The sequence below is a fragment of the Halichoeres trimaculatus genome, unplaced genomic scaffold, assembly GCF_033239565.1.
Source record: "Halichoeres trimaculatus isolate MK-OKI-2021-1 unplaced genomic scaffold, fHalTri1.1 fHalTri1_scaffold_10, whole genome shotgun sequence".
Taxonomy (NCBI): domain Eukaryota; kingdom Metazoa; phylum Chordata; class Actinopteri; order Labriformes; family Labridae; genus Halichoeres; species Halichoeres trimaculatus.
In genome coordinates this window covers 16,635,390-16,654,693 of record NW_027437187.1, presented here as the reverse complement: position 1 = coordinate 16,654,693, position 19,304 = coordinate 16,635,390, and the positions used below count along the sequence as shown (strand labels likewise).

At 39.2% G+C, this 19,304-nt stretch overlaps 1 protein-coding gene across 1 annotated transcript; it reads left to right on the top strand.

The window, feature by feature from the left end:
- Positions 1-1,780: 1,780 nt before the first annotated feature.
- LOC141797132 (CD44 antigen-like) lies at positions 1,781-16,121 on the top strand. Its single transcript, XM_074678565.1, has 9 exons — positions 1,781-1,801; positions 1,941-2,077; positions 9,391-9,556; positions 9,926-10,065; positions 10,197-10,262; positions 12,294-12,650; positions 13,451-13,516; positions 13,622-13,700; positions 13,876-16,121. Exons 2-9 carry the CDS (start codon positions 2,014-2,016, stop codon positions 14,084-14,086), a joined length of 1,149 nt encoding a protein of 382 aa, XP_074534666.1. The 5' UTR covers positions 1,781-1,801; positions 1,941-2,013; the 3' UTR covers positions 14,087-16,121.
- Positions 16,122-19,304: the final 3,183 nt, after the last annotated feature.

The window sequence follows — 19,304 nt, the reverse complement described above, 5'->3', positions numbered from 1 at the left end:
AGTCAAACCCTGGAGAGGTTTATTTGAGAGAAAATTTGAACAACACCAAAACCTGAACATATGTAGCTTCTTTACTCATCAAACTCCAATAGTTAGTGAGATGGTTAGCATAAAGTAGAGCTAACCTTAAAGCTAATTTCTTTCACCACCCCCATTGAGTTTAACCTTAGTACACAAAAAGCTAGATCTATAACATCCACTCATCCAAAAATGGTTATTTAAAAGAGTGTGGTCCAGCTCATCCAACAGGAAGATTTTGTTTTTGTCATGACTGGTAGTTTCACATATGCCAATCTGGTCTTTACCTTGCGATTTGATGTTTAAGTTTCTTGGCCTTTATGCGACACTGACTCACAAGTGGGTAAATTTCTGTAGTCTTGTGAGTGGTGTCCACAATTTACCATATACTAATCTATCCATATGTTGATGAGGCATTTGACCTCCTTGCTGGTACCTATCAACCCATGGCTCATTTGGTTGGTAGATTAACTCGCATCTCAGGGCCAACTTCCCACATTGCTAGCTGAAACCAGTACTCATGCCATTTGTTTACTTGTGCAGTGGGAAAGGGAGGTTATTTTGCAAGGACAGCGATGGTGTGTGCAATCCAGTATCTCATTTTATCATCTGAATTGGAACGAAGCACATGAGCTTAAGGAGTAAAAGCGCATTAAATGAGCTGGAAATGCTTTAACATTAGTGCCATTACCTGTTGAGTGAATTGACTGTTCAAGCAAAGAGCTAGACACTAAGTGTGTCGTCCATATGACCCTAGAAGAGCTGGCCACGCTGTGCCATTAGACATTCTTCACAGCTTGTTGGTGAAGTCACAGCAGTAGACAGCAGTCACACATTTTTATCACAGTTGTTTTTTTTTCTAACATTGCACAATTACATGCAAACACAAGATACGCTGCTGCTGGGAAATTCTGGAAACCTGAGATGACTCCATCTGCCACCTGGCAAGGTGATACATTAAACCAGAGAGGAGAGTGAAGACAAGATGATAACAGAGGAAAGTGAAAAGATTAGTGGTTTATTTCTTTGAATAGTTGTACAGATGTTATTGAGTACTAGTTTTTGTTATTTCCTTGTTCTTTTCTTCAGATTATCGTGTGTATGGTGGCATTTCAAGATAGAGTTCATGATTTGGATCTTGAGTAACTCGTAGCTGAGATCTGTGCCTGTGAAATTCATGAGACTTCATTCACATGATGACACTTGAGATGTCGGCAAAGGAGAAAGAGAAAATACCTCCGTTTGTGAAACCCTTCTGATAAATCCAGATGAATCGAAAATGAAGTGAGGACTAAACAAAAGACCAGATGGGCTCTCAGAAACTGTAGCTGTCAGGAGAAGAAAAGAGGAAAAGGGAGGGAGGGAAGGACCAGCAGCCAGACAGAGGCAGAGATCACCTTCTTTTTTTCATCTATTACAAACTGGAGAGGCAGGAAGAGGAGAGAGAAAGAGCAGAAGAGTAGCTGTGTGAGGTAGGTCGGGAGGCGAAAGGAGGTGGGGCGAGTGTGGGAGAGGCAGAAGGGTGTGTGCTCACATGAACCGATCTGCCCCTCTGGTTTGTGTGTGTGTGTGTGTGTGTGTGTGTGTGTGTGTGTGTGTGTGTGTGTGTGTGTGTGTGTGTGTGTATGTGTGTGTGTGTGTGTGTGTGTGTGTGTGTGTGTGTGTGTGTGTGTGTGCCACTGGCTTCTCTGTCTTTCAGGCAGAGAATTGAAAAGTTGGAGCAAAGTCTGAGTCAGCTCCAGCAGCTACCAGAAACACACAGCAGCTCCCTCCCCAGTGACAGGTTTCTACTCTTGCTCTCTCTTTTTTTTTTTTTTTTTTTTTTTTTGTACAGCTCTCTCTCACTCATTCACTCCCTCTCTCTTTTCAAACTCTCTCTCACACACACACACTGACACACAAACCACCGTCTTTCCTGGCAGAGGGAAGACAGGACCACTGGAGAACTGTTATACACCTTTACTCAACCAGCCGTCACCAGACGTTTAGCCCAGGATGTGGACGCTTCTCTTGGGGGTCACATTTGGATTACTGGCCTCCTCCAGGTCAGAACTTAAAGGTGAGGAGACTATGACTTTACCCAGTGGGTTGCTCTTTGTTTGAGGTTTTTTGTAAACTAACTGTGTCTTTATTGTACCTGTCTGAGATGCTGACAACATACCCTTGTTTACAGCCAGACTGTACTGTAGCTCCCTCATCTGAGCCTTGATTAGAGTTTGAATGAGCATTCATAAGAAGGAATAACAGTGAAAGAAAAGAGGCTGTGCTCTGTTGCTTCTGCTTCTGCTTGTAAAACGGATGAGTGGATGCCGGCAAGTGAGCGTGTGCTACACCAACGCAGACAAGCTTACGTCTGGCAGTCTGAGACTCCTGATAGACACAAAGGAGACTCTTGCTCCCTCTCTGTCTGACACACATCGGCACCTAGGAAAGTCAGACTTTTTCATGATGACTTCAGATGATCTGTGTAGCTTTTTTGTTTTCAGGTGGAAGCAGAAATATATGATTTTTTTCTCTTTCAGTTCAGTGTTACAGCTGGGGTCTGTGCTGCCACGCTTAATGCTTTATTCTCTGACACAAAGGATGTTCAGCAATCGCTCTGCCCCCCTCAGTGTCTCCCTCTTTTCTCTTTGTCTCCTTCTCACATGTGCTTTCTGTGTAAGCATTAGATTGGATTCGTTGCTTGGAGCACTGTATATCTCAGGAGGTGTAGCTGGTTCTAAATCAAACAGGTCTGGGTTAGTCTGGCTCTGTTCCCTGAGGAGGTGGTAGTGGGGTTGTACACAAAGACTGTCTGTGGTGGTGTGCCAACAAACAATCTAGCTATAAATTTGACCAGTATTTAAAGGAAGTAAGTGGCTATGCCCAGACAGCAGCTACTGTATGTGCACTGTGTGAAGGATGAGGAGCCTTGAACTTGAGCACCTGATATACCAAGCAGCTGTTAAACCTTGTGGGTGTTAAAATGTCAGTCTATGTTTGAGTTTTTAGAGTAGTTTGAGTGAGGGGTGAAAGGTTTTCCACTGTGGTTTGACTACTTCTGGTCCAGAAGTTGTATTCTAACCTTAAAACTACAGCTGGTTTCATTAAAGCACGTCATAAAGGGCAGGTCTCAGGAACCCGTGGTCAGGCCTACCAACTAAGAGCCTGTACGCCCTATGGTGTTTATCATCAGCTGTACAAAGTTCAACTACATCTGAGCAGCATTCAAGGACTTACTTTTTTTATTATTATATTGTTTTGTTTCATATTCCTTGAATCCCTGGATAACTTACCCTGTCCCGTCATATTTTATCCTAGCATTATGTACCATACCACATCATATTGTATTTTACTGGATATCTTCTCACATCATATTGTATTAATTGTTATGTATTGTATCTAATCATCTGTATCATATTTTATCACATTGCATTGTATTGCAATGTGATACGTCACCATACTTTCTCATCACCTTTAATTGGGTTATATTGTAACACATCAAATTGTAGCATATATTAATGTGTTCATATCACCATACTACAGTATATCATATTGTATCGCATAACACTGAAGTGTATCACATCAAATAGCATCCTATCCTATCCTGTTGTGTACCATCCCATTGTATCGCACTGCGACATATTGTATCTTATCCATCGCATCCTACCGTATCGTATCATATCCTATTGGGACATCACTTTATTTCACTTCACATCCCATTTAATCATTCCCATACTATCCTGCCCTATCAGGTTATATCCTGTTGTGTTGTATTGCATTGCATCATATCTTATCATATTTCATCTATTGGCATCATTGTGTTTTGGGTTGTTTGGTATGATGTGATATATGGTATGATCATACAATGCTTCCTGTTGTGTATCTAACACAGTAGTTCATGAAAAAACTGTGAACTACTTTCTTTATAAACTTAATTCCTATTAAGTTCTGTTAGATGCACTGTGGCTCATAAATAATTTAGGTTAAATAAAACTTTAAAGTTTCTGTGAAATGTTACAAATTTTATTCTTTTCTTTTAGTTAACGCCTAACATATAAAAAAAAAGCTCTCATATGCCAGTAACTTTGTGTACATAGATCTAATTCTCCTTTGCATGGGCTCCTTCTTACTCTCTTTCCAACTCTCCTCTTCACTCAGCATTCACTCAGTCCAACCTGACCTCTGAATTTCCTGCAAATGTGGCCATATTTGCCTCCTTGGCTTAACAACCCCCTCCTGCATGCAGCCGTGTCATGTTTCAAGGTGAGGGGTGGTCAGGGTACTGGGCACTGACAAAGAGGGCTTGTGCTTGTACCTGCTCTGAGTACCATCCTCTGCCACCTGAGACTCTTGGACACGTGTTAACCTTCTCCACCAATGTACCCTCCTCTAAAATTCAACCACCCTGAAGCTGAAAAGCCCTCTGCCAGCTTGTATAACTCCTGCCCCGTGAAGTGTATCGTCCTGACACAGAGCCTCAGAAAATGGTGGAAGTCTTTTTGGTCCCTTATAGGTCCCTTTTCTCGCTTTTTATTCAATCTTTATTATTAGTTTCTTAACTAGGTGGTCTAGGCTCTGTACCCACTGATCTCCTTGTTAACTTACCCACTTGTGGAGCCAAGTCTTTGTGTCCTCAAGAAATATGTTCAGTATTATCCCCATTTCTTTCACTTCCACTTCAAAGAAACAACTATTTCCTAGCTCACTCTGTAATAATTAAGGGTGAGTGCTAGCAAGAACCACACAATATGATACACATCGCGATACTTGGGTCATGATACAAAAGTATAACGATGTCATCACAATATTGTGATATATTGAGATATTCTACACATTTAACTGAGGAAAATAATAGAGATATAGTTTATGTAAATCACACAGTATTTTTCAAATTAAAAAGAAAAATTAAGTCAATACTATTTGACTGAAAACTACTTTTCTATTTTGTTGTTTTTGAAATACTAAAAGTCAAATGTAGTGTTTCATACATACACTCAACTTGAAATCATAGAGTGCTTTAAGTATGTCATTTAAACTACTTTGACATTAAACTTATGTTGCAAAAACATTAGTGGGTGAAAGACGTGGTCACTTGGTGAAATGCCAATTGGTTTAAGCAATATTTCTCACAAAAAATCTGATATTGCGTAAAAAAAAAATCCCATGTTTATGATTTTATCAGTCCACCGCATTGTGAAAAATTAAATCTAATGTTGTTTTAAACCAACTGACCACAAAATAGAGAAAAAAATATTGATGTGTACAGCATAAAAACCCATATAATCAAGTTCCTGAAAATATATTATAAATATACTCTGACAAGTATTTGTCCATGGGCAACATACAGTGGAGTAGCTCTTCAGTGGACTTGTGGAAATCATCTTTTACTTCTCTCAAGTAAAATATTGATTTTTATTTTTACAAGAAAAAAAAACAATATTTAGAGTTAAAATATTAATATTGTATTGGAGTTCAAAGTATTGTGATATATAGCTCTATCCTGCTGTATATAGTCTTAATACACTTTTCACTGTAGTGTTCTGAAATTATGTCAAAGTGCCGTAGAAAATGATAGCATATTTTATTGGGAAAACCCATCATAGTTTGATAGTTACCTTATAGCGCTATAAAAAAAAAAAAAAGAAACACTGAAAGACTTCTCCAGTGCAATTTCTGTACACAGTCATGAAATTCCACTAAAGTCTTCTTTATCCTCAAATCTGAATGGCTGAATGGTACATCGAAGGTCAGAGTTTTTATCTCAGATCATCTGTTTGGATCCGCTGAAACCTTCGTTTTAATTTAGAGGAGAGCTTTAAGGCTAACATTTAATGAAAGGTAAAGGGAGGGAGAGTGCCCTTGCCTATTTTGTTAGAGGGGGGTGCTGGTTTTCTTGAAAAGTGTATGTGAAGGTTAAAGGTGTAGAAAGGCACAATGCAATGAATGGAAATGCCACAGTAAAGGAAAAAAACACATACGAGGGGGTTTTACCCTGACCTTCAGGTAGCATTCTGAGTGTGTGCTTGTTTGTGCGGGTACTTTGCGGGTGTTTGTGCCAGATCTCACGTTTCACCTGTCCTAGTGGCCCGCTGGACCTGAGACCAGCAGAGAGAACGAAATCCCTGCTGACAGAGCAACTTCCCCCGGGTGTGATAATGCTGGAATCTGGAAATCAGCTGATGACTATGGCTTAAAGGATTTTTACTGTTATGATGGGAAGTTTACAGTGGATTCTCTTTTCCAGCACGGGTTTCTGCTCTCATGATGCATGTGAAAAAAAATGGTGAGAACATTCTCAGTTGGGTCTCTTTCCTCAGAGAAGTAGAAACAGGAAAAAGGCTAAGAAAATAGAAATAAGCCAAGTTTTAACACCAAAATTGGCAGATCAGATTTTTTTGATGTTCCTTCATGCTTTGTCCTGCTCCTGGAAGGTTAACACTTCCATCCTCCGTCCCAGTGACTGCTTCCATGTGTATCTGTGATCTGCCCGAGTGTTTGTGCGTCTGCATGCAGGGGGTAATTTGTACTTATTGCTGGCACAGAAAAGGCAAACAAAGAGTAATGAGATATAACAAGAGAAAGGTGGAGATGGAGGGGGGAGTGGAGAGCTGGAGTTTGTCTATTACTTCTGGAGCAGCTGGAGGTTTTGGAAAGAAGCTTTGTTTAAGCTCCTTTTCTCTGCAGTTCTGCACACCCAGACTTTGCAGTCTCCTTGGTTTCAACTCTATTAGGTGACAATGGAGCCTTTTGGAGAGTCAGTGCCTTGGCATAGCAGGCTTGTCCACTGTATAAAGACACCCACGACTGTCTCTGTGCATACTAATGCTGGCTCCTCGGATTCATGTCAACCTTCTTTTTTCAGCTCACTGATGGTTGGCTGTGCTCACTTTGATCTCTACAGGCAGGTTTGCAAGGCCATAGCTGTTGTCTTGTTTTTCATCCTTTTACTGACAGGCACTCTGTGCCATGTGGCAGCATGTGTTGGGGCTCTTGTGTGTGTGTGTGTGTGTGTGTGTGTGTGTGTGTGTGTGTGTGTGTGTGTGTGTGTGTGTGTGTGTGTGTGTGTGTGTGTGTGTGTGTGTGTGTGTGAGAGAGAAGGGGTTAAAAACAAAATTTCTCTCACCAAATAGTGTTGGCACTCTCTCTTATTGCCCAACTGCCACTAACAGCAGCGAGCTCAACTTCCTCCTGCTGCTAGCGCTGTGTTTACTCATAAGAGCCAGTGGAAAAATGCCTACTAGATGTCAGCCTCCTCCAAAGAAATTTCATAAACATAGCTACTAAATAACAACAACTGTCTTGCTTAGTCCTTTACCATTTATGGCCCCTGCTTTAAAATTGAATCACGTTTAGTTTCTGTGATGATAATATCTGTACAAGGAGACAACAACAATTGAGACTTTCCAATAAGAGAAAACCACAGATTCTTATTGTTTCTTGGCTTTCTTTAGAGCACTTACATCCCAAGTACAGGGAGCAAGCTGAGATTGATCTCATGTTGTGAGCTAGAAAATGAAAATCTTTCTTCAGCAAGGTCAGTCGAACAATGTATCTGACTGTATGGAGCATGTGATAACTGTATGAGCACATACTGTACGAAACAAAGGCACAGACCAGTGCAGAAATGGATGTAGCTATCTCTCTGAAGCTGTCTGAATGGAGCTTATATCAACATGTGATTAGGATGACATTTCATTGTACATTCAGTATCCTAATGGCTGTTCAGGTTCATGATTGTTGCAAAGGTTTTCATGTTTTCAGTAAGTGCAGATCTTTTAAACTCAGACACATAACACCAGTCAAGTTGGGAGTAAAGTTCTGAGCAACATAATTTTTTTCCTTCTTTTTTTTGTATATAAGTAAGCCATGATACTTATGGGTGTGTATTGTTAATGAACTAAGATATACCATAAATACTACAACTGCTCTGAAACAGAGCTTGAGGAATGACTTCAGGTGAGATACTGGTTGTTTAGATGTTGATGTCACTGCACAAAATTCCTCATTTTAAAAATCTGCTTTAATGACGCATGTGTTTTGTGTGTCGTATTTCTGAACATGTATGGTGATTGTGGGTGATTCATCTTTCACAATCTGTGAATCTGTCACCATAGTCGCATATTCAAACACTGACTAACCAGACAGGGGTTTTCCTTTGAGCAGACCGAACAGTGTTCATAGACTTATATGTGGTCAAGGAGTCTTCTTTTGCTTCCTATTTTTATTTTTTGTTTGTTTTGTTTTAATGTTTGTCTGTTTGTGTTTGTTTTGTTAAAGAAAATCTTTTAAACTCTTCTGTAAGTTCTATTCTTTATATTTTTCTTTTTTCTTTCTTTCTTTCTTTTTTGATATAACAACAGTTACATTTCACTTTGTTAGCTGCAACCCACTCCTGAAGAACTTTCTTTTCTGTCCTTCTTTCATTTTGTTTTTTTCTTTCTTTCTTTTTATCACATGAGCTCATAAGCAAGGCCCAGTTTTGTGTTTGTTTCTATCTCCATTTCAGTGGTGACATCTTCCTGAGGTTTCTCTTAATGTTAAACAACATTAGGCAAATGAGCTGAGCATCACCAGCAGCACACTGTGGATCACATCAAATAAATAACATCTAAAGATCCTCTTGTGGTCTTCATTTGGTTTTGACATCCAAATAGCATAAAGATGTTATTCTCTTAAACTCTGGACTCTGCCAGCCAGCTAAGCAGAGTAGAACTGGGACAATATAAAGGATGATGTTTTGCAGTTTGCATGTTTAATTAGATTTTTCACAAAGTGATGACCTTGTTTTTCTTTAAGAGTGTATTGCTGATCTATTCCCCAAATATAACAACATTCATTCATCTGTAAAGAAAAAAACAACTCTTCATTATTTTTGTAAGAACTTATTCTTTCTAAAACTACTCCTTAAGGTACAAGCTGTAGAGATTGGAACTTTAACGCACAAGGTTTGGTGAGTTTGTGTTTGAGGCTTTTGTGGTTAAAAATAGTTTTTTTTTCCTTTTCTGTAACTGTTCTGAAAATCAATTGTAGGCAACTAATTAGTGAGTTTGGGTAAAAGCATTATTGCTTTCCTTGTGTGTACATGCACTTGTTGACACTTTGAGGAGGACAAAACAGGCTTTTTGCAAGGCCAGTATGGGCTTCAGATAAACACTGCTGCTTCTCCCGGAGAAGTCATCTGATTTAACTCATGACTCGAAGTGGAAGACTGACACCAAACACAGTGTACAAGTATAAATCAGAACTTTACTTATCATAGGTTGTGGTGGTTGTGAATGCAATCCTGTGTACCATCAACTTCTGAGTGGAATACATTTTGATAAAAAAGAAAGTAAACATTTACCCTGTGGTGATTAATTCTGAATTTAATTTATTTATTTTCTCATACAGTGAATTCTCGTAGCTGCAGCTTTGCCAGAGTGTTTCTGGTTGAGGGAGAATCCCGTCACTCCCTGAGCTTTGACCTGGCCGAGAAGGTGTGTGAGCAGTTGCGGACCACTTTGGCAAGTGAAGACCAAGTCCTTGAGGCCTTCAGCAAGGATATGAACACATGCAGGTGAAGCCTTGTCCATAAATAAATTAAACTTAATACATTCAGTTGTCACCATGAGGTCTTGTCTCAGAGGACTCCCAGTAGAATGACCTGTTAATTCTCTAAATGATACAACGAGTTGGGTTTTTAAGCATTTCTTCTCATTCTAAAATATGTCTGTGTGATATGAAACAGAAACAAGGAAAAGCTGTCTCAATCTGAACTGAATGTGTGCAACCATCATCATGTGTTCAGAGCTGCGTAAATTTCCAGTGAAGGAAACCACCAAGTGTTCCTCAACTGTCGCTACTTCCTTTTTTTTCCTCTCCGGGCTGATTTTCAACAAATGTGCTCAAACATTTACTTATTACACTCTTTGTTGTTTTTATTTAGGTATGGTTGGACCAGCAATGTTACCACTGCCATCCTCAGACACAACCCCCATGAAAACTGTGCCAAGAACATGACTGGGTTCATTACTAACCCACATTCCAAAGATGAATTATTTGATGCCTACTGCTACGATGATCAAGGTGACTACATGCACAAGAAATGCTCAGTTACAAGTGTGCCAGTCATTAAGATGTAGTTTGCATCTTGTGATCTTTTTGAGTTTTTCATTTTTGACTTCTCCTCCTCCTCCACCTCCTCCTCTACTTGACAGTTGGGCCGGAGAAAAACTGTTCTGCTTATTTTAACTTAAATGGAGGCTTGTCTTCAGATGAACCAGGTTTGTGCAAACTTCACCTTCATGCATCTTAAGTATTATACAAGAAACTGTCATCCTACACAATCCTCAGTATGCAGTAATCTGAAAGCAATGCTTCACACTAGTTACATCACTCAGCTTGCAGAAAGGTAAAATAGGTTCTCATCTGTCACTATTAAAAATAACTTAAAATTGTGTGCTTGTTTCATGTGTGACACATCCCATGAAACTGCCTGATGGCAGGTTTTAGAAACCATCCACATGCATTTTAAGGAAGAAAAGAACCACATCAGACCACATCAGACAGCTAATACAGATCACATGCTCTCATGGTGGATAAAGACACGATAGAAACTCAAACAGGGATGTGTACCCATAATGTTTTGGTTTTCCTGAGCCCAGCCCAAACTTCTGCAAAACTCAGAACCATCAGCTGCATTCATGGAAACTTGGACTTCCACCCTGTGGACACAAGAGCAAATTACATCAATCAGTCTTTACTCGAGACTGCAGCAAAATGTTGAACATTAAACTCTGCTAGATAATAAACTTCTTCGGATCTTATCAATGAAACTTGAGTTGTGACTTCACAAATTAATTTTGATAAATCTGACTAATTTTATCAATAATAACAACACCAGACTGACGCCTGACACTTAAGCTGACTTTCTGACAAACTGACTTTTCCTCACTCTCTAACATTCCTGGTTGAGTGTTACTATACCTACCTATAGCTGATAGACAGGCTGACTGAAGCCCTGCCTGACAGAGGGATTGTTATACCCTACCTCAGTGGGTCCCAACATGAGGTCCAAGCTCCCCTGGGGGGCAATTTCAGGTCTCAGTTCAGGTTTTGTCTGCTCTGAGGCGGACAGAATTAGATTTGTACAAAATATATAAGACTATGATAACAGATGTGCTGGGTGTTAGAGTGTTTGCAGATAAAACTGTGTACACACATGCACAAACACAAACACAAAAAAGTCTCCACTATGTGACCCATCTGTTCCTAATGCAGAGTAATGAAGCCAATCATTAGCATTCATTGGATATGACCTGGGCTTTCAGCTTCCTTTCTATCAGCTATAGAGAGACTGTCATTCACATAAGCTGAGCTGTGCCTCTGATTTGACAAACTCGTGATCTTGATATCTTTTAAACCACTGAGTTAGAAAAAAATCCAGCCCCCCGTACAATGTGTGCTGACCAAAGCCGTTTTTTGAACCAGGTAAAAATGTTTTTTAATGCCATAAAAGTCCTTTTTTTGGCTGGGTGTGTATGTGGTTTCTGTTTTTTTCTGCTGCCAGCCTCGAGCAGATTCTCGATGAACAACAACCTTAAGCACTTCCTCATTGGCTTCCTTTTGCTAAACGGGATGTTGCCCCTCCCTTGCTTGGAGTAAAAACGTAAAAGTTCTGATGTTGTTTGACAGAAACCATTTTGTTGTTGTTGTTGTTGTTGTTGTTGTTGTTGTTGTTATCTATGATGGTCCTTGAAGGACTTTGCTCTTCCCAGATACAACAAGGGGTGCCCCAAGAAGAAAAATGGGAACCACTGCTCCCCCAACAGACTAATACTCTAGCTAACTGTCTGATACCCTGCTTACACAGAAAAATGTGTCTTTCCCTGGTGTTCCCATTTCCTTTAGTTGATCATTTGGAGACTTGATTAAACACTTAAGCCTATTTCAGTACAAAAAGTCTAACTTTCATAGTAACCAAAAAGAGCTCCATATAACATATAACAGATTCAACACTAAAAGATGCTTCATAAGAAATTATTTTAATGTCTTTAAGGCATTCCATATAAGGAAAATGATGTAAAAGCTTAGATAACATACAAAGAGTGAAATACTTCATGTGCCACTTTGTACTACATACTCAAATTGAACCAGCTGCATGGTACTTTGGAAAAAAACAAACAAACAAACAAACAAAAAAGTACAGTTTAGTTTAAGGTATTATATGCAAGGATGAAAAAGATACAGAAATTGAGCTAAAAAATTAAAATATATTAAAAGTTGTGTTCTGCACCTCTCTGACCCCCAACCAGGATCTACAACAGCAAACCCAGAAGAAAGTGACTCAAAGGCAGAACCTGAGGGTGTCACCGTAACACCTGGTGAAGATGTTTTTGGTGGTGACATAGGAGTCACCCCATCAGCCTCTATAACTCCTCCAGAACTGAGTCCAGGAGAGCCAGAGGCCTCCACAGGGGATTCTGCAACTGAGATTGTCGGTGTGGGGTCCACTTTCACTCCTGAAGAAATCGACCCACATGGTGGGTCTGGGATGCTGCCCGAGGGGGGCACTCCTACAGCCCCTGTTGGAGAATCAGGGGAAACACAATCTGGCACTGAGAGTGATGGACACCGTGGGACCACAGAGGCTGAAAGTGATGGAACAAGGGGTATGAAATCACAAACAGTCACTATACAGCACCATATTAAAGCACAGGAAGTGCTAAGAGTTTGATTAAAGCACTCTGGTTAAGCAGCAGTACCTCAAAATGTGAAGAAAGAGCAGCTCAGTGATCCAAATAATGATTATGTGAGGGAGAGGAGCTGATTCACTGAACTGTGATTTAATACAATCCCTGTTACCTGCTCTTTTGTCTGGCTATACAGAATAAAAACAGAATTTACTGATTTAATTCAGATAAACGTCTCTTCAAATTCAAACTCTCCCAAAGTGCAGCTCCTCCTGACTTTTGTGCAACAGGTTTTTGGGAGGACTGAAAAAACTTTAAGAACACATGACGCCCCCTAGTGTTGGGATTGAGTGTTGAGTGAATTTATCACAAAGGCGGGGGTGTTGTTTCCAAGAGCAGCACATTTCAATGTTTTGTAAAGCTTAGTAAATTTTAGTAACAAATGTATAACGTAAGTTTAAAAAAATAAAAAACTAACAAAAAACAAAAGAAAACAGGATTTAAGAGTTTGCTTTAGCTCTGCGCAGTAAAGAGAAACTCTCATTTTGCACTTTGTGAATTGGTGTCATAAAGCCCACTGGTGCACTCAGTGGTGAAAGTGAAACTTATACAGCAAACAGACTTGGAGCTTATCTAAACCACATCTCCTGTCTCTCTGTAGCTCTCTGTTAAGTCCAGGTTTAAACATCTTATCTATCTCTTTATTTATATATATTGCATTTGCATATTGCTTAAATGAATAGAAATGACTGTGTTTTCTTGACATTCACAACCTGAAGGCAAAGGACGGGTCGGGGCCCCCGGTGGGCCTAAGGATGACGGACATGATGATAAGGATTCAACAAGTGAGTAAAGAATGTTGGGAAAAGTTCAATCTCATTTTGATCTTGCGTGTATTTGTAGTGATTTTGCTTGTGACGTCTCGTGTCTTTTGTCATTTCTCCCTCCAGACTGGCTGGTAATCATTGGAGTGATTGTTGCAATTGCTGCTATTCTCCTTGTATGTGCAGCTGTTGCCAAAAGAAACACGTAAGACTTGTGTTCCTTTTTTTTTAAACCTCAACTAAATGGGATGTTATTCATTTCTCTGTTTTCTGTCTTATCCTGGCATGTAGTCGATACTCACTGGTCCAGTTTTCACATAGTTTGCTGCACAGTCCAGGCAAGCAAAATAATCAATAACAAATAAATGTGCTCTGTCCAGCTGGTGTGGCAAACATCAAACCCTGATGATAACGCCCAAAGATGGTGAGGGGAATGGGACAGCAGCATCAGCATCCAGCTCCCATGCCCAGGAGAGGGATCAGGAAATGGTGACCCTCATGAACAAGGAAAAGATCCAAGAGAACGGCAAAACGGAGGAGTTCACTGTCATCACGCTAGAAGAGTCACCGGACAAAGAGCAGCTGGCATGAGAGAGGAGAGCAGAAAGAGAAAAGAGGAAAGGAGGGATAGATTGAGGAGAGGTGAAGGAGATTGATCAGGTGGGGGTTTGGGATTCTAGCACTGAGGGTGGATACTGCTTACACTGAGTTTAGATGTGTGTATGTTTTAGTCTCACTGAGGTACAAAGTGTTGTACTGGGTCTGAAACTGCTGGGATCAGGCCTCTCAAACAACATGTGCAACTTCAGTGTGTGTTGAGCAAGGTGGGTTCAGTATGAGAGGCTGTCAGAGAGTGTCACACATGGTTGGCCATCATGCAACATGTGAGAGTGTGTTTCGTGTCCTTGTTTGTGTGTGAGCTGTATGCTTTTTGATGCTGGATGGACAAGGGTTTAAAAAGGAGAGGTTGCTTCGGGTCCAAGGACATGCAGATGAGAAAAATTCACTTTTTGTAATAGAAATGGGTAATTTAATTTGAGCACATTTCAGCCGAAATGGGAAAAACAAACAATGATGAGAAAAACATTAAGATTTTGACATAAATGATCTGAACCAGTCTGACATATTTCATAATCATTCACTTTTTTTTGTTCGCTTACTGTTGTAACCTTTGTGTATATTTTCAGACATCGCCTGCGGACTGAAGTGTGGTTAATTCAGTTTTCAAGAAAACTGGGGATGTCATTACCTTAATTTATGCAGCTTTGATTCCCTTTTTCTTGGTCTATGTATATAAGGTTTAAGTTTTGGAAATGCCTTAGCAGTAGGTGCCAGTGCTTTTGTTGTTTGGTAGAAAAGGGGCCTTGTATCCCTTTCTTGGAATAAAGGAATGTGTCATTTCTTTAAAAGTTATTTAACTAAAAAAGTACCTCTGAGGTGAACAATTGTAAATGGATTTTGCAATATTGAGAGAGGTGATTATTGAACCGATGAAGTTAATGTATAGCATCCAAAATTGTGCAACTATCCCACAGTTGAAGTCAGTTAGGATAGATTTATAAGTTTGGAAGATGGTCACATGAAGTCTCTGCTGTTATTGTAAGAGGAGAGGATGCATACGTAAGCTATTCACACTATGTACATTGGTTTAAGTAAGAAAGAAAAAAATCCAAATAAGAACTTGGATACAGCAGGTTAACTGTTATTTGATAATAAATCTAAACTCATTCAAGGCCAGCAAGTTACAGCTATAGATATCCAACTGCACATATGGTAATGTGAGGCCCATTTTCTATAAACACATACCAGTGTAAAGGTTTCTCTGGATGGGAGAGGCTGTGGCACCATGGGGGAAGGGTTTCTATGAATGAATCCTGTGTGCTTGCCAAGTCCCCACTGTGTTCACTCATGGCCACAAGATACAGAATTTTTTTTCTACTGATCTTGTCATTTGTGAAAAATATCACACCTTGTGTCATCAAATAATATTCCAACTGCTAAGTAACTCTGATGATATTCAGCCGTTTCAGACAGTTTTGTTTCTGACCTCTGATTTTTTTTTCCCTGTTTTGCTCTGAAATAATTCATTTAGAAAACATGTAGCACATGTATTAGTGTAGACAAGTTTCTATGACAAATTAATGAAAGATGTCGCTGAATGGATTTGTAAAGTCATGACAAAATAAATGTGTATAGAGGGAGAATGCTGTGTTAATTCACTGACCGTGTGTGTGTGTGTGTATGTGTGTGTGGAGCGTGTGAATAGCTAGCAAGACAGGGGATGGGAGTGGTTACATTGAATCACACATAGCAGGAAGTAACGTTTCCATGGCAGCGGGGTCCTGATGCTGGGGCATGTTGTTAGTGCAGGAAATGAAGACTGAGATAATGGCGGCCATTTTGACAGAAAGCGATGGCATCCTTCCATCCAGTGTTAGTGTTATGGGCTAGACTCATGCCGTCAAACTGTCTTCACTGATTAAAGCTGGAAAAGCTCAAGTGATAATTATTCATGATTCATTTAGTATGCATTCTGTTAAGGCAGTAAATACTGCTGCCTGACTGCTCAATAGTGCCGCTGCAAGTAACTGAAATTCAATAAATCACCTGACCTCATAAGAACATGTATTGGTCCATTAACCTAACTCGTTGTATGATACATTTCCGTTCATTTCCACTGGAAATGTTTTCAAATACGGTGTCATTAAAATGAACTTATGTATATGGAACTAAAAGCACAAAAATAAATGAATCAATAATAAATTGTTTTCGTTGAAGATGGTGTAGCCAACACTCAGAAACTTCATTGTTTTTTGATTTTTATTTTCAGTTATTCTATTTTTTTTTTTTTTTTTTTGCAGGGCAGATAAGAACAGAAATTCTATCTATCTAATTTTCAATCGGATTTAACTTGTTTCAAAAACAATGTTTGTAACCACCAGGACCTCCTACCTCCTTTGTACTCTTTCAGGATTACACTAATATTCCTCTTTCCCTTATGCTGAATTGATCATTTCTTCCTTTTTATCTTTTTGTTTTGTGTGGGGTTCAAACCAAGCAAGAATTTCTGGTGTAAAATATGAAGTCCATGCCGAAGTAGTGTAAGACTACAGTTCTTAAAGAAACAGCCCGAAACGTAACAAAGACCCAAAATGTAAATAGATAAATAAAGTTGGAAAAATCCTAAAATGTAATAACTGGTCCGTAATCTAACAAAAGGGGCTGAGCCCAAATGTAATTAGAAAATGTAATAAAACCCAAAATGTAACAGTTTGTTACATTTTAGGTCAGTTATACATTTTTGGAGTCGTTTATTACATTTTGGGTTTTGTTACAACTTTTCTATTACATTTTGGGTCATTGTTACATTTCAGGTGGTTGGTATGTTTCGGGTTCTAATAATGCTGGCTTTGAAGTTGTCCAACTTTTGAGTTTAGCCCACATGAGGGAATAAATGGCTTGAATGACAGGCTGGCACCCTGTAGTTGTCTGTGAGAGAAGCAAAGACGCAAAACTTTTGCCTCATCCAAACTCGAATTAAGCTAGTTTGAGTTCAGCATTTCCATCCTGGCCCCTGCAGTTGGTAAAGGCTTTAAACTCTCTATCAGGAACAAAAAGGATACATCACAGGGATGACGCCCATGTGTTAAATAGTCTGTTCAGACACAGAGCATCAGGGTATGGTCGAGGCATCAACATACCCTCAAAATCTACAGACTTGAGTTCAAAAAAGCTTTTAAATCCTGAGCAGGCTCTTCTTTAAAAAACAAAGTGATCACTTATCTCCTCATTGGATTCCTGAAAAGAGCTAGAAACTGCAGGCTGGACAACAGCCGGTCCACTATGCTACACTACTTCAGACTCTTAAAGCTCCTGTGAGGGGTTTTCACACTATACCTAACCTAACCCTAACCAGGCTGAAATTAATATTGATGGTTTGGAATAAGCTTTTAGCGAGAAGATGGCCACTCAGGCAGGGTCAGTGTAAGATTAAGTGATTCCTTTCTAGACTCTTAACGTCGAAACAGGTTTGTTAAAGAGTGATACATTTTAAGAAAAAGCAGATTTTGTTTGTGTCTTTGTCACTTACATAAATACAAATAAGCAAGCACCAATTTTGTCCACAGGGGGCGTCAAATGCGTCACCACCTGAAGTTTCCTCAGAGGAGCTTTGATCATGATGGTTTGGGGTTGTGTATTTGAATGAGCGGTGCTCAGTCTGTTTTGGGGTAAATTAGGGAAAATAATATGAAAATGCTTAAAGGCATAATCAAACCAACCAATCATCAGAAACAGACAATAAATGTGTTTTGTAACAAGATTCACACATTCATGAATGAAAAAAAGTCCAAGAGAGCAGCCACGTTTAGTTATGAATCAACATTTATTAGTTATATTTGTATATGTACACCAAAGGTACAACACTTATTGATATGTAGAAACAGATTTATTTTTATGTATATCATAGACCGAGGAAAGATTTATGTATTTTTTGTCTTTTTCTTTTCTTGATAGTGTATCTCCCACACACATACGCTCTGCCTTTACATCAAAATTACAACAGCTTTACGAAGAGGGAAGGCCTAGAAAAGTAAGGTCAGGAAAGCACAGGCAGAGGCAGAGGTGAGACAGGTTAGGAAGTCTCCTCGTAAAGACACATTTCAGTAGAAAAGGAAACACTTTAGGATACTCTGGCTCTTTGTTGTAATACTGTCAATCATTTTCCATTTAATCAGAACCATTTGACTCAGCTACTTCCTGGTGTTTGTGCATAAAGTTTCTGTGGAACAAAAAAAAAGGCAAGTCGAGTAAAGGCAGTTTACCAAGTGTGATCATAATAACCTCTGTGATGTTGGTGACAGGTCAGAGGTCAAATGTGTGAATATATGACATGAAATCTAAAAGGATGCATGTATCCATGTGTTGCAGCTTTGAACACACATGCACCAGGTGAACAGTGATGCCTGAGACTAAAGTCAGTTTCTGCTTCGTAAAGACAAAATGATTCAGATGAGTCACCTGAGGAACGTTTCTCTGCATTGTCTCAAAGTATCTACTAGGCTGTGTTTGATTCCTCTCTATCCTACATACAGGGCATATATGACCTTATTCCCTTTTCTATCATCAGCAATCTTATCGTAGTAATTCCTGACAAAAGAGCTCATGCTGTCCCTCTTTATCTATCCAGAAACTTCCCTTTGTTCTCTCTGGCTCTCTCTTCCCTTTACTCTTTCTCACTCTCTGTCATTCTCTTCTTCATGCAAACAGCGTCTGCTTCAGGAACACTGTCGTTTCCAGAAAACTCTGCTATGCCACTGAACAGAACATTTATATATTTATTTATGTACAATGAAAATGAATGCACACTGCTTATATCTTCATGGAACAAACATTCAGAATGCTTACATTAGATAAAAAAAAAGAAATATTTATATATTGGTGGGTGACAGGTAAGTAAAACAACTAGTTAACAGCTAGCAGAGAATAAAAAAACAACCAATTTTATTACACGATTTCCTCTCTATACATTTTTGTCTACTCTAACTTTATTCAGGACATAGATATTTTTTGTCTAGAGGATTACATTAAAAATGTCACAGCAATGAACCTATAAACCTACATACCAATTCAGCGCCCCCCAAAAGAAAAAAAAAAGGGAACAAACAAACAAAAAGAAAGAAAAAAAAAACATCTGTTACCTACAATATATACACAGAGTGCAAGGAGGCACTTCAAAATATCATGCTTTTAAGATAGTGGTGCAAAAAAATAATTATATTTTTATTTTTATTCATGCTTCTAAAACCGT